The 15,187-nt window shown below is 46.1% G+C and overlaps 1 protein-coding gene across 1 annotated transcript in view; it reads left to right on the plus strand.

The window, feature by feature from the left end:
* The window catches only part of DALRD3 (DALR anticodon binding domain containing 3), a 40,620-nt gene that overhangs the window by 1,732 nt on the left and 23,701 nt on the right, over nt 1-15,187 (plus strand). The window contains exons 2-5 of the mRNA XM_082265891.1: nt 1,852-2,159; nt 5,061-5,350; nt 10,301-10,359; nt 12,150-12,266. Coding sequence (XP_082122017.1) covers nt 1,852-2,159; nt 5,061-5,350; nt 10,301-10,359; nt 12,150-12,266 — 774 coding nt within the window. The remainder of the gene's footprint in view (nt 1-1,851; nt 2,160-5,060; nt 5,351-10,300; nt 10,360-12,149; nt 12,267-15,187) is intronic.

The following is a 15,187-nucleotide window of genomic DNA, read 5'->3' on the forward strand; positions in this document are numbered from 1 at the left end:
AACAAAAGTGAGTACACCCGTAAGTGAAAATGTCCAAATTGGGCCCAAAGTGTCAATATTTTGTGTGGCCACCATTATTTTCCACCACTGCCTTAACCCTCTTGGGCATGGAGTTCACCAGAGCTTCACAGCTTGCCAATGGAATCCTCTTCCACTCCTCCATGATGACATCACAGAGCTGGTGGATGTTGGAGACCTTTCACTCCTCCACCTTCCATTTGAGGATGCCCCACAGATGCTCAATAGGGTTTAGGTCTGCAGACATGCTTGGCCAGTCCATCACCTTTACCCTCAGCTTCTTTAGCAAGGCAGTTGTCGTCTTGGAGGTGTGTTTGGGGTCATTATGTTGGAATACTGCCCTGCGGCCCAGTCTCTGAAGGGAGGGGATCATGCTCTGCTTCAGTATGTCACAGTACATGTTGGCATTCATGGTTCCCTCAATGAACTGTAGCTCCCCAGTGCCGGCAGCACTCATGCAGCCCCAGACCATGACACTCCCACCACCATGCTTGACTGTAGACAAGACACACTTGTCTTTGTACTCCTCGTCTGGTTGCCACCACACACGCTTCACACCATCTGAACCAAATAAGTTTATCTTTGTCTCATCAGACCACAGGACATGGTTCCAGCAATCCATGTCCTTAGTCTGCTTGTCTTCAGCAAACTGTTTGCGGGCTTTCTTGTGCATCATCTTTAGAAGAGATTTCCTTCTGGGATGACAGCCATGCAGACCAATTTGATGCAGTGTGCGGCGTATGGTCTGAGCACTGACAGGCTGACCCCCCCCACTTCCCTTCAACCTCTGCAGCAATGCTGTAAGCACTCATACCTCTATTTCCCAAAGACAACCCCTGGATATGACGCTGAGCACGACCCCATGAAGAGGCCTGTTCTGAGTGGAACCTGTCCTGTTAAACCGCTGTATGGTCTTGGCCACCGTGCTGCAGCTCAGTTTCAGGGTCTTGGCAATCTTCTTATAGCCTAGGCCATCTTTATGTAGAGAAACAATTCTTTTTTTTTTTCAGATCCTCAGAGAGTTCTTTGCCGTGAGGTGCCATGTTGAACTACCAGTGACCAGTATGAGAGAGTGAGAGCGATAACAACGAATTTAACACACCTGCTCCTTATTCACACCTGAGACCTTGTAACACTAATGAGAAGAAAAGGTTATTCGGGTTTAGTGCTTTGTCATGGAAATTGCCATCATCCCTCTGGAGTATAAAAGAAAAAATTCCCCATGGAGTGGGACTTTTCAGGCAAAAACCAGGCGTTGACTATGTGTAGTTACTACACATACTCAAGTCCTGGTTTTTGCCTGAAAAGTCCCACTCCAAGGGGAATTTTTTCTTTTATTGTAACACTAATGAGTCACATCACACTGGGGAGGGAAAATGGCTAATTGGGCCCAATGTGGACATTTTCACTTAGGGGTGTACTCACTTTTGTTGCCAGCAGTTTAGACATTAATTGCTGTGTGTTGAGTTATTTTGAGGGGACAGCAAATTTACACTGTTATACAAGCTGTACACTCACTACTTTACATTGTAGCAAAGTCTCATTTCTTCAGTGTTGTCACATGAAAAGATAGAATAAAATTTTTACAAAAATGTGAGGGGTGTACTCACTTTTGTGAGATATTGATATCACTGAAATACTGCTCTAAGCCAATACTAATGATAAAGCCTCATTAAAAAAAAAGAAATAGCGTAAAACACATTGAAGGTTTTAAATGATGAAACAAAGTATCATCCTTGTGACTTCTAGAATAGAGAGGGATCTCGTAGGAGATTGTTACATTGTAGATTGTAGTGGAATCTTCCAGAGAACTAACGTGGTTCTGTTTTGTAGGTTCCGGCAGAGCTGATCCAGAAGCTGACGACGTTAGAAGTCCTGGAAACTCTCCCTATTAAAAGATGTCTGCAGACAGAAGCCGGACTCGTCATCCAGCTAGACAGGCCTGAAACTTTCCATCGAATTCTGAGAGACTTTACACCGTATCTGAAGCCCGTCCCGTCCTCCTTGGATGGTGTGCAGACCGCATTCATCCTGAACTGCGTCCCCCTGCATGCCTGCACCAGTCTGGATGCCTTCAAGCTCAGTCACCTTAGAGCTGTATTAGTAGCAGATCACCTGGCAGAGGTGCTCAGACTCAGAGGGTTAGTAGAATTATAAAGAGAAGGGTTCGGTTACAGTATATCCAGGGCAGCCATCAGAAATATTGGGGTCCCTTACACAGCTTTAGGCCTGGGCCCCTCCGGGCCTGACCACCAACATTCCGCAGGGCCCGCCCTCTGGCTGCCCCACCGAATCCGCCCACTGGCCATCCCACTCAGTCCTTCAGTGCACCCACTTCTATTTTAACACTCTTACAACTTAAAGCGGAGTTCTGCCCCCCCCTCCAAAAATCAAAAGTCAACAGCTACAGATACTGTAGCTGCTGACTTTTAATATTAGGACACTTACCTGTCCTGGAGTCCAGCAATGTCGGCACTGCAACCGATGTTTCCATCGGCTGTCGGGTGCTGCCGCTGCCATTGCCAGTAAGGGAACCTTGCGGCTTCAGGGGCGGGTCCCTACTGCACTTGCATGAAGCGCGCTGCACATTCGGATTGGCTCAGTGGCGGAGGAAGGAGAAGGGGGCCAAACTTCAGAGTAACAGAGCCGCTGCGCCATTTCCTGGAAGTGGGGAAGGGTACCTGTCAAAAACAGGTACCCATTCCCCCCTTCCCCCTGAAAGGTGGCATCGGAGGGGGGGGGGGGAAGCAAATGAGCGGAAGTTCCATTTTTGGGTGGAACTCCGATTTGATAAATGAAAATGAATCCAATCCATCAAAGAGAAGTCCTCATATATTCAGTAAAGAGACGGCCTCATATATTCAGCAAAGAGATATCCCGATCCACCAAAGAGACATCCCTTCAGCTGCATCGGTTTACTCTGCAGCTGCCATGCTTTAGCAATTGCAAGTTACTACAGCAGCAACAACTCGGTCTAGTTGGTTGGGGCCTGGGCGGCCGGACCCCTCAGAACATTTGGGTCCCCTACATGTGTATGAGCTGGTCCCCCGCCCCCCCTGATGGCTGCCCTGAGTATATCTAACCCCTAAAATAAAAATGTATTTTATTGTGGCATGCCAGTCTATAGATATGGGGTTGACTAAACATAATTATGAGCAGGCAGCCGCTCCTGGGCAAACCGACGAAGTACTATGTCGCTCGCCCAGGAGCCTGTAGGGGGCGAGCGCGTGCTGCCGGAGGCGCGCTCCCGCCCCCGCTCGTTCACGGGCATCCCCGCGCGTGTGACAGGTGGCTCCGATGTCCGCCGGCCACTCGCGATTTCCCGCTGGAGAGGGAGAAAGGCAGACGGCTGATGTAAACACAGCCGTCTATCATTCTCCCTGATGTGAAGGCAGAGACTATACGATCCTGCTATGTAGGATCGTATGTCTCTATGGTTACATCACTAGCCACACCCCCACAGTTAGAAACACACCCCTAGGGATACATTTAACCTACTGATCACCAATAAAGTTAACCCCTTCCCTGCCATTGTCATTATTACAGTAACAGTGCATATTTTTAGCACTGATTACTGTAGTGATGTCACTGGTACCCCCCCCCCCCTATCCATGCGTCTGGCCCCCTAATCTACATGCAGGGTGCCAGACGCATGGATTCCAATGGGGTTTTTTTTTTTGAAGCACGTGATTAGAGCCAGAGGCTCTATTAGGCTTCAAAAAGGGTGGGTCCGGGGCGCAGAGCACTGCACCCTGAGCCCACCCAGTTGTGTGACAATAGCGAATGAATATTCGCTATTATCACACTGATTCTCCTCCCAGCCAATCTGGAAGCGGGTCCTGAGACCCGTTTCCCAATTGGCCAAAAGGAGAGGCCATGCTATTGGCCAAGGGGGAGGAGGGAGGAGACGCAGCGGAAGCCGCCGTCGCCGCTGCCTGCCTTCCACGTCAGTCCAGGTGAGTGAGCCGGCGGGAAGGGGGGTGGTATGTTGTGCGAGCTGGTGTGGTCAAGGGGGGGGGGTTATGGTGTGGTCAGCCCCTGAGGCCAACCATCACTGGATCCCTGCGCTTCTTTATGCAATGCAGGCAGATCATGGCTTTTGGGAGGGGCCAGTAGGGTGCTGTAGCTAGATGAGGCTGGGTGACCTCCAGTCACAACAGGGCTTTATATGACTTGCTGCAGCTTCTGATGCACACTATGAGAAGCTCAAAGGGTGCAGTGTAATCAGAGTAAGCAACTTTTGTTCAGAAGAGAGGCCTGTACAACTGTGCAACACTGAAAGTGGTTCTAAAGCCAGGACATTTTTTATTTCTTAATTCATTCCCTGCATCGAGGTTAAAAGTGTCCCAGTATTTGTATCGCGCCCCCCCCCCCCCCACATACTCACCTTGATCTAGCACTGTGCCTTTCTCTAGCAGCTCTCTCTTCTCTCCCACCATGCACAGAAGAGAGAGGCAGCAGCTGGAGCTATTGGATCAGCTCCTGCTGCTGTCAATCAAATCCTGTGAGCTGGGGAGGGCCATGCTGTGTGCGTCTACGCACACAGCCAGGCTCGGGAGTGAGCTTGCACATGTGCCCCATAGGGAGCTGAGAGCGCTGGTGGGGTACCCCAGAAGAGGAGGTTTCGGGACCAGTGGGGGCCTATCCATTGGGGACGCAGGGGCGCCGCCCCCTATCCATTTTTTTTTAAGCACGTGAGGCTCTAATAGGCTTTAAAAAAGGGTGGGCTCGGGGGCGCAGAGCACTGCGCCCTGAGCCCACCCAGTTGTGTGACAATAGTGAATGAATATTCGCTATTATCACACTGATTCTCCTCCCAGCCAATCAGGAACCGAGTCGTGAGACCCATTTCCCAATTGGCCGAAAGGAGAAGCCATGCCATTGGCCGAGGAGGAGCGAGGAGATGCAGTTTATGAAGATGGTGCAGTAGATGTAGAGTTCTCCTTTATAAATTCAATTTGAACTAGTACCACGCCAAGATATTTAAAGTGATTTTTTATTTTATATTTTAGAGCTCTCCCTTAAGTTAATTTTTTTCCCAGGGAACAAGTCCATCTGATCCCTCCAATCAGGAACAAGGAGGTTGGCGACTTTTTGAAGCAGCTTGGGATCACTTGGCCTTCTGATGTTAAATCTTTGGACTTGGATCAGACCATTTATAGATACAAGAATCGCTTGAAGGAAGAACTTGGCTGCAGCAGTGTCAGCGCCTACTCTCCCCCGCCAGCAGAGTCTTCTGTGTCTGTCCTTTTCAGTGTACATCTGAAATCCTGCGCTCAGGAGCATGGCCTCTCTCTGGAGGGATATGACCCAAATATCGACCATTTCCTGGGTATGTCAGATTTGTTACATTTCATTCATAGTTTTTGAATAACAAGTAAACATTATACAGTATCTCACAAAAGTGCGTACACCCCTCACATTTTTGTAAGTAATTTTATTATATCTTTTCATGTGACAACAATGAAGAAATGACACTTTGCTACGATGTAAAGTAGTGAGTGTACAGCTTGTATAACAGTGTAAATTTGCTGTTCCCTCAAAATAACTCAACACACAGCCATTAATGTCTAAACCATTGGCAACAAAAGTGAGTACACCCCTAAGTGAAAATTTCCAAATTGGGCCCAAAGTGTCAATATTTTGTGTGGCCACCATTATTTTCCAACACTGCCTTAACCCTTTTCGGCATGGAGTTCACCAGAGCTTCACAAGTTGCCACTGGAGTCCATTTACATGACAACATCGCGGAGCTGGTGGATGTTAGAGACCTTGCGCTCCTCCACCTTCCGTTTGAAGATGCCCCACAGATGCTTAATAGAGTTTAGGTCTAAAGAAATGCCTGGCCAGTCCATCACCTTTACCCTCAGCTTCTTTAGCAAGGCAGTGGTCATCTTGGAGGTGTGTTTGGGGTCGTTGTTATGTTGGAATCCTTCCCTGCGGCCCAGTCTCTGAAGGAAGGGGATCATGCTCTGCTTCAGTATGTCACAGTACATGTTGGCATTCATGGTTCCCTCAATGAACTGTAGCTCCCCAGTGCCGGCAGCACTCATGCAGCCCCAGACCATGACACTCCCACCACCATGCTTGACTGTAGGCAAGACAAATTTGTCTTTGTACTCCTCACCTGGTTACCATTACACACGCTTGACACCATCTGAACCAATAAGTTCATCTTAGTTTCATCAGACCACAGGACATGGTTCCAGTAATCCATGTCCTTAGTCTGCTTGTCTTCAGCAAACTGTTTGTGGGCTTTCTTGTGCATCATCTTTAGAAAAGGGATTCCTTCTGGGATGACAGCCATGCAGACCAATTTGATGCAGTGTGCGGGGCATGGTCTGAGCACTGACAGACTGACCCCCCACCCCTTCAACCTCTGCAGCAATGCTGGCAGCACTCATACGTCTATTTTTCAAAGAAAACCTCTGAGCATGTGCACTTAACATCTTTAGTCGACCGTGGCAAGGTCATTTCTGAGTGGAACCTGTCCTGTTAAACCGCTGTATGGTCTTGGCCACCATGCTGCAGCTCAGTTTCAGGGTCTTGGCCTTATACTCCTTATAGCCTAGGCCATCTTTATGTAGAGCAACAATTTTTTTTTTCAGATCCCCAGAGAGTTCTTTGCCATGAGGTGCCATGTTGAACTTCCAGTGACCAGTATGAGAGAGTGAGAGCAATAACACCAAATTTAACACACCTTCTCCCCATTCACACCAGAGACCTTGTAACACTAACGAGTCACATGACACCGGGGAGGACATTTTCACTTAGGGGTGTACTCACTTTTGTTGCCAGCGGTTTAGACATTAATGGCTGTGTGTTGAGTTATTTTGAGGGGACAGCAAATTTACACTGTATATTTGTTACATTGTATATTGTATATTGTATACTCTTTATACAAGCTGTACACTCACTAGTTTACATTGCAGCAAAGTGTCATTTCTTCAGTGTTGTCACATGAAAAGATAGAATAAAATATTTACAAAAATGTGAGGAGTGTTTTGTGAGATACTGTATATTATATTTTGCTTTCTTTGGTGTGTGTTATAATGACATTTTAATGACATTTTTAAATTAAATCGTTCTATTGTCATTACATACCCTATTTTAGACCCAGTTGTGTTGCGTATGGTGGAGCATGTAACTAATAATTATTCCTGTTCGTGTGACTATGCTAGTGATTGGCCTGGCACTGTTCTTTGGAGGTGAGTAGAGAGGCTTGAGCTCTGTGTGAGCTCCGACTAGAGCAGAAGTTGCATGCCAACATAACACATGTCCTGACTGCCTATTAGGAAATCTGTTATGAGGTCCGCATTGCTGAATTCTCCTGTAAATGCTGTTGGCCTGGCTGTCATTCTGATACTATACATGCAGACTAGGATTTTACTTTACTTTTTTTTCAAGGTCAGTGACCAAAAAGGTACATTGTCAGTGCTGTGGAGGACTGGGAACTTTTGGCCTGGGGGGAATGACAACCAACTGGCCCTTTCATGGAAGAAATTGTTTACTCTAAGCCAGGAGTCTCCAAACTTTCTAAACAAAGGGCAAGTTTTTGGTCCTTGGTACTTCAGGTGGGCCGGACTGTGGCCATTGGGAGTATAAAATTCCCCAGGTTGGTGGTCAGTGGAAGTCAAGAAATTACAAAGCAGCTGTGGTCAGTAGGAGGAAATGTGCGCCATCATTGGTGTCAGTGGGAGGAATAGTGCCCCATTATTGGTGTCAGTGGGAAGAATAGTGCTCCATCATTGGTGTCAGTGGGAGGAATAGTGCCCCATCATTGGTGTCAGTGGGAGGAATAGTGCCCCATCACTGGTGTCAGTGGGAGGAATAGTCCCCATCACTGGTGTCAGTGGGAGGAATAGTGCCCCATCATTGTTGTCAATAGGAAGAATAGTGCTCCATCATTGGTGTCAGTGGGAGGAATAGTGCCCCATCATTGGTGTCAGTGGGAGGAATAGTGCCCCATCATTGGTGTCAGTGGGAGGAATAGTCCCCATCACTGGTGTCAGTGGGAGGAATAGTGCCCCATCATTGTTGTCAATAGGAAGAATAATGCCCCATCATTGGTATCAGTGGGAGGGATGGTGCCCCATCTTTGGTATCAGTGGGAGGGATGGTGCCCCATCTTTGGTATCAGTGGGAGGGATAGTGCCCCATCATTGGTATCAGTGGGAGGGATAGTGCCCCATCATTGGTATCAGTGGGAAGGATAGTGCATCATCGTTTTTTGTCAGTGGAAGGAATAGTGCCTCATTTTTGGTGTCAATAGGAGGAATAGTGCCCCATTTTTTATAAAGATAGCAACGTATACAATAAGGATTAGCCTTATAGTGTCCCATCCTTGGTATTCGTGGGAGGAATAGTGTTCCATTGTTTATATCATCGGAAGGAAGTATTCCTCATTGTTGGCGTCAGTGGATGGAATTGGACCCCGCCGTTGGTGTCATTGTCAGGGGTCAGTCTCTGAGGTCAGTAGCTATACCAGTAGGGAGGCTCCCATCGACCAACAAGATCGAAATACAAGCAGGTCACCCTGACGGATGACGCAGGCTCTCCTGAGGTGCAGAGTCTAAGCACTAACCAGTGTTTACCAGAGCTCCTGGTGGTGGAGATGGGTTTTTCTGTGTGTTAGTACCAGGTTGTGGTTCTCAGAATCGCCCTACCAGAAGGCGAGAAAGCCGGGGTCCAGTAGAAGAAATAGCAGGTTGAGATTGAGCAGAAGCCCGGTCTGTAAACAAGCCAAAGGTAGGTAACAAGTGGTTGCAGGTTGGGATCAAGTGGAAGCATAGTCGAGGAACAAGCCAAAGGTCAGTAACAAGTGGTAGTGGAGATACAGATGTCCGCAGGAGAGACAAGAGCGAAATATTGGCTGGAGAAAGCCTGTTCACCCCGTTCCTGAGCAGACCAATTTTCATCTTTTAGTACTATCGCACTTTGAATGACAATTGCGCGATTATGCAGCACTGTACTGATGCAACATTTTAATGATTTTTTGAGACAGATAGAGATTTCTTTTGGTGTGATTTAATCACCACCTTTTTTTTTTTGCTAAACAAAGACCAAACATTTTTTTAAATAAAGTTTGTGTTATAAACTTTTGCAAATAATTTTTCTTCTTCACTGATGGCCACTAATGAGGCTGCACTGATGTGTGCTGACAGGCTGCACTGCTGAGGCGACACTGATGGGCATTGATAGGCTGCACTGATGGCCACTGGTGAGGCGGCATTGATATGCACTGGTATACTACACTGATGTGCACTGGTATACTGCACTGATGGGCACTAGTATGCTGTACTGGTATGGGGCACTGATGGGCAATGATGAGGCCTCACTAATGGGCACTGATATGCTGCACTGAGGGACACTGGCACTGATGGGGCTGCACAGATAATCAGAGCACTGATGATCCCTGCCCTGATTATCAGAGTAAATGTCCCCTGTCACAGGATTGCCGGTTATCACCTTTCCTTTCCTCACACAGTGACAGAGCTGAAGAAAGGAAATGCTGATAACTGGAATTTGTTTACATGTGATGAGCATTGATTGGACACAGCTTAATACATAGTAAATAGCTGCTGTGATTGGCCCTTCAGTCAATCACAGAGCATGCCCCGGGGGCACACAGAGGGGCGGGGTTCTGGGAGTTTGTCAATAGATGCCCTCCCAGAATTGGATGACTGTGCTGTAGCCATCTTCTGGACATAGCACAGTCAGCAAGTGGTTAAATAAGAAGTTAATGAAATGGTTCATGAAAAACAAGACACAAGGTTGTCTAAGGAATTAGGCAGGGAGCTGTCCAGCATCTCAGTTGGCTCGGCAAGAAGAGATACTGCCAGACACAGCAGAGGTTGCAGGTTCAGTTTTGGGTCCTGAAAGTTTTGACAGTTGGTATCAGAGGAGAATAATGCATCAATAGGAGGAATAGTGCCCCAAGGGCCTGGTAAAGACAGCAAATGGCCATATCCAGCCCATGGACCGCAGATTTGAGACCACTGCTCTAAGCTAATAAAAACTTCAACAAGAAGTGTGTGACAGTGCTGCAGTGATTGATGGGCATAGTGACAGGTTCAATTCTAAGTGGAAATCCACTGAAAATGAGGTAGTATAGAAGTTGCTCACAGTTGGATGTACAGGATTACAGGTGTAGAAGTCAAGCAAGCAAAACCCCTGCGGCAGACACCATACCCATTGACAGGCAGCTTAATTTGTACCAGCTTGCCGCCTGATTCTGTCTGTCTTTACTTACTAAATCTCATCTCTGTGTTTTGTCATTTAGTCAACGAGGAACACCTGAACCATGTGGCACGGCTTGAGAGTTCTGTCCAGGTGTCTATGGTGAGTACCTCAGAGGTTATGACAAAGTGTGCAGCGCTCAATATATAAACCAAACAAAAGGTTAGTCAAACTGTATGCACTATGTGATAATATACACATAGGATCCCATAATTAAATGAACACCACCTAAAATATATTAAAAAAAAGTCCATAAAAATGAACCCCTCAGGAAGAAAGTCCCATTTACAGTGTGCTGGTTGAATATCAGAGAAGCCTCCACCAATCACCCAGCTTACTAGAATGTGTAGATCCCCCATGACAGGGATCCACACCAGCTCCAATGATAGTTATCCCCAGGGCACAACGATCAACTGCATAGATGTTGTCTCCTATCCTCAGACCAGCTCAAACTCCAGGGATACTTTTCCAAAATAAGTCAGTTTATACCCTCATAGGTGGTCTCACCAGGGCAGATAACGTTTTGGGTTTAACAAGGATAAAGAAAGAGAAACTCCTCATGGTGAAGTACGCAGAGACAATCAGTTTAATTAATTAAAAGATTTAACTCACATGTAATAATAGCATGATCAGCATAACCAATGTCCTGCAGAGGTGTTCCCTTTAAGTGATAAGCAAGCCGTGGATAGCTGATACTTCAGACCCAAGCCAATACACCGGGGAGATGCACGAAATGCCGGTTCCCCTACCGGTTTCGTCAGAAGGTGACGTCTTCAGGGGGCGTGGACCTCAGAGGTTAACTTCATGTTATGAGAACAGCCACTTTGCAGCTTGCTAAATGGCGGCTTCCACTTCCTACAATCACACATTCACTTCAGAGATCATTCTTTATTGAGGTCTAAATGGTGGAAGAAGAGCAGCACAGTGGTTTGGGCTATCACTTCTGCCTTACAGCATGGGGCCCTCAGTTTGACTCCCAACCAGCACACTATCTGCATTGAGTTTGTATGTTTTCTCTGGGCCTGTGTGGGTTTCCTCTGGGTACTTTGGTTTCCTCCCACATTCCAAACACATGGTGGTACGTTAATTGTCTCCTATCTGTATGGCCCCAGTATGTGTGTGTGAATGAGGGACCTTAGGCTCAGTTCACACCTATGCAGTTGGCTTTTGATCCATTTCTGCAGTGCTTTTTGCGGTGCACTTTACGTTTTTGCACACACGTTTTCGAAGATTTTTTTTGTTTGGCCAATTTGTTGTTGGGTGGATTAAAAAACGCAAATTGCAGCAAAAACGCACTACATGCTTTTCTTCAGCTTATCAATTGAAGTCTAATAAACCAAAAATGCACCATTTTGCTTTTAAAAAAAGTCCCTGACCCTTTTCCAAAAACGCTGAAAAAAAAGCATAGATGTGAATGTGTTCTATAGGAAACCATGTTAAATGCACTGTAGTGTGTTTCTGCAAAAAGCATTAAAAACAGATAGGTGTGAGCCGGGCCTTAGATTGTAAGCTGCATGAGGTCAGGGACTGATGTGAATACATGTAAAATGCTGTGTAATAGGCCACATTCACACATGTGAATGTGCCTGACCAAGTTTTCATGCGAGAACCCCAGCAGGGGTTACTGGTGATTAACTATGGGAGACTATAGCTATTACATGAGAGCGGCCGTGGTTAGCTGCGGGAGACAGCAACCTGCCATTGCTTTTAATGGGGCCGTCTTCCGCAGCTAACCACCAGGAATCTCCGCTGGGGATCGTGCATGTAAATGCTGTCGGGCACATTCGCAAGTGTGAATGTAGCCTTTGTCAGGGTAATATATAAATACCTGTAATAATAAATAATATATGTGTAATACTTTTGATTTTATATTTATTTATCTCTGCAACCAGAAGGGGGCGGTACCCTGTGCAGTTCTTCACATTGTGAGCCGCGAGGAGGAGTTCCACCAGCAGAAGCTGGACCTTCTCTGGAGGTTGCTGGAGCCTGGAGCAGCAGCCGTCACTCAGGTAATGAGCGCAGTCGCCCAATACACAGACCTATTGAAAAACTCAGTACATGGAGTAGTGGAGATACGAAAAAGGATTCTTGATGTATTATTTAACCACTTCTGGACCGGAAGATTTTCCCCCTTAATGACCAGGCCATATTTTGCGATTCAGCACTGCGTTAATTTAACGGACAATTGCGAGGTCGTGCGACGCTGTACTTAAATAAAAAACAAAACAATATTTTTCACATTCTGCTATATAACATTCTCAAAAAAAAAAAAAAAATTAACATTTTAGGCCAATTTGTTTTCTGCTACATATTTTTGGTAAAAAAAAATGGCAATAAGCGTATTTTGATTGGTTTGCACAAAAGTTATCGCGTCTACTAACTACGGGAAAGATTTATTATGCCATTTTTATTTTTATTTTTTTTACTAGTAATGGTGGCGATCTGCGATTTTTAGTGGGACTGCGACATTGCGGCGGACAGATCGGACCCCTAACTGACATTTTTGACACTTTTGGGGGGACCAGTGACATTACTACAGTAATCAGTGATAAAGAATATACACTGTTACTGTAAAAATGACACGGGCAGGGAAGGGGTTAACAATGTGGGTGATCGAGGGGTTAAATGTGAGCCTTGGGGAGTGATTCCAACTGTGGGGGGGACGTGGCTTCTGAAATGACCATAGAGACCTGTGTTCCTATATAGAAGGATAACAGGGGCTCTATGATCATTCCAGGGAAAAGAACGGTCAGCTGTGTTTACAACAGCTGACGGTTCTTTTCTCTCAGCGGGGAACGATCGCAGCTGTCAGGTGGCAATCGGAGCCGCCTGACCCGTGCATTTGCTTCCCCGCTGTTGAGTGGGGGCGGGAGCACGCCGTCGGAGGCGTGCGCTCGCCCCCTACCTCCCTGCTTGCGACCGACGTAGCCCTACGTCGGTTTGCGCAGGAGAGCCCCATTGCCGCAGTATATAAAGTGTGTCTCTTGTCAGAACTTTTTTTAATTTTAGGTGACGTATCAGGAAGTAAGAGGAAATTCTTATTCTTCTGTTTTGGATAGAGTAGGGAATGGTTAGAAACTCTGTCTTTTTTATTTTTATTTAAACTACTTAGACAGGTTTTAATAAAACAAATGTATCTATTGGAAGATTTCCGCTCACTTGCTGTTCCAGTGACAACTGAAAGGTTTTTGAGTGAACATTGTAACCAGTACAAATGGAAAGAGTGATTTTGTTCACCAGTGAGTGTTATTATGACATAAGCAAGAAGGAGAGGATTTTGGTGTCACACTTCCAGCCAATCCTAAAAGACTTTTTAAAAAATGGTTTGGCCAAAGCTTGCATTGATTGGCTTTCAGCAGGGCTGCATGTATTATTTTTTTAATTAACTAAGCTAAACCTTCTCCCACCCCCATGCTAAGCCTATTCTGTCTATCCTGTAAAAGGAAAGATCTGTATACTTACCTATTCTGAAGTCGCTCCGATCCAGTCACATGATCTCCCCAGCGGTGGCTTCAGCATAGAGGACAGTGCACCGACAACGGCTGCAAAGCCTGGGTGATGACATCATCCATAGGCTTACTATACGGCATCCAGTGTGGCCCGTTATTACACTGAAACTAGCACTGGAACTTCATCATGTGACCGCACCGGAGCAATTTCAATATAGGTAAGTATAGGCATCTTAACTTTTTATAGAGTAGAAGGGTGTAGTAGAGGGTGGGAGAACATTTTAGCTTAGTTAGGTTTTAAAGAGGTTGTAAACCCAATAACATTTTTTTTTTCTTCAACCTGAAAGAGAAACACATAATGAGCTAGTATGCAACGCATACTAGCTCATTATGAAATACTTACCTTAGAACGAGCCCGCGCCGCTAGCTTACCTGTATGACAGGCGACATGTCCAGTCGCCTGTCTTCCGGGATCGCGGCATCTGGCCATCTGAATGGCCGGAGGCGCGGTGACGTCACTCCCGCGCACATGCGTGGGGAGCCGACAGTCACGGCACGGGGCTCTGAAGGAACGGCACCAGTGGCCGTTCCTTCAGAGCGCATGCGCCAATGATGTCACTGGCTGCATGTAAGCTGAATATCTCCTAAACGGTACATGTTTAGGAGATATTTACAGTACCTATAGGTAAGCCTTATCATAGACTTACCTATAGGTACAAGTTACAGAGGAGGGTTTACTTCCTCTTTAACTGGAATTATACTTTAATACTGGCCTTCTGTAATCCTCAGTACAGCAACACTCACAGTAGGAGAGGAAGAGTTAACAGTCTGAGACAATCAGAACTTTTCTTTTTTATATAAATCAGTCCTGTGAACAAGCCTGCAGGAGAGGTGAGCACGGGGATGACATTGTCAGTATCCTACTCCTTCATTGTCCAATCACAGCCTGGCATGGGTCCTGTATTGAGCTATAAAATATGTGGATGAGCCTAATCCCAACTACACAAAACTTAAGATGTAAACTGCTGCCCCTTTAAATGTGATAAACACATACATGAATAAGTGAAAAGGTAAAGAAGTGCTCCGTAGTCATTCTTTACCTTTTCACTTATTCCTGTATTGAGCTGTATTGGGGAATTGCAGCGTAGTCTGCAGTGAGGTCCAGGTGATGTCTGCCAGGAGCACCTAGATCACAAGACTGGCTAAACAGAATTCTAAATCCTTTGGCAGGTAAATATTTTACATATATGTAGCAGTATTTCCAGGTTTTATGCCTGATGTGGGTCTGCCATTGTTACCGGTGACACTTCCAACACATTTGAGTTGTGACCCCAGGTGTGAGAACTGAGACAATGACCATTCCGGCATCTTTGGTTTGTTTTTGTTTTATTGTATTTAGGGGATGGGAGAAGGGAATGAGTGGGAATACTCGTAAATATATATTCGCCAGCACACCAAGGATCTTGCAAAAGCAGTCCAAA

The sequence above is a fragment of the Pelophylax lessonae genome, assembly GCF_965119305.1.
Source record: "Pelophylax lessonae genome assembly, chromosome: 8".
NCBI lineage: Eukaryota > Metazoa > Chordata > Amphibia > Anura > Ranidae > Pelophylax > Pelophylax lessonae.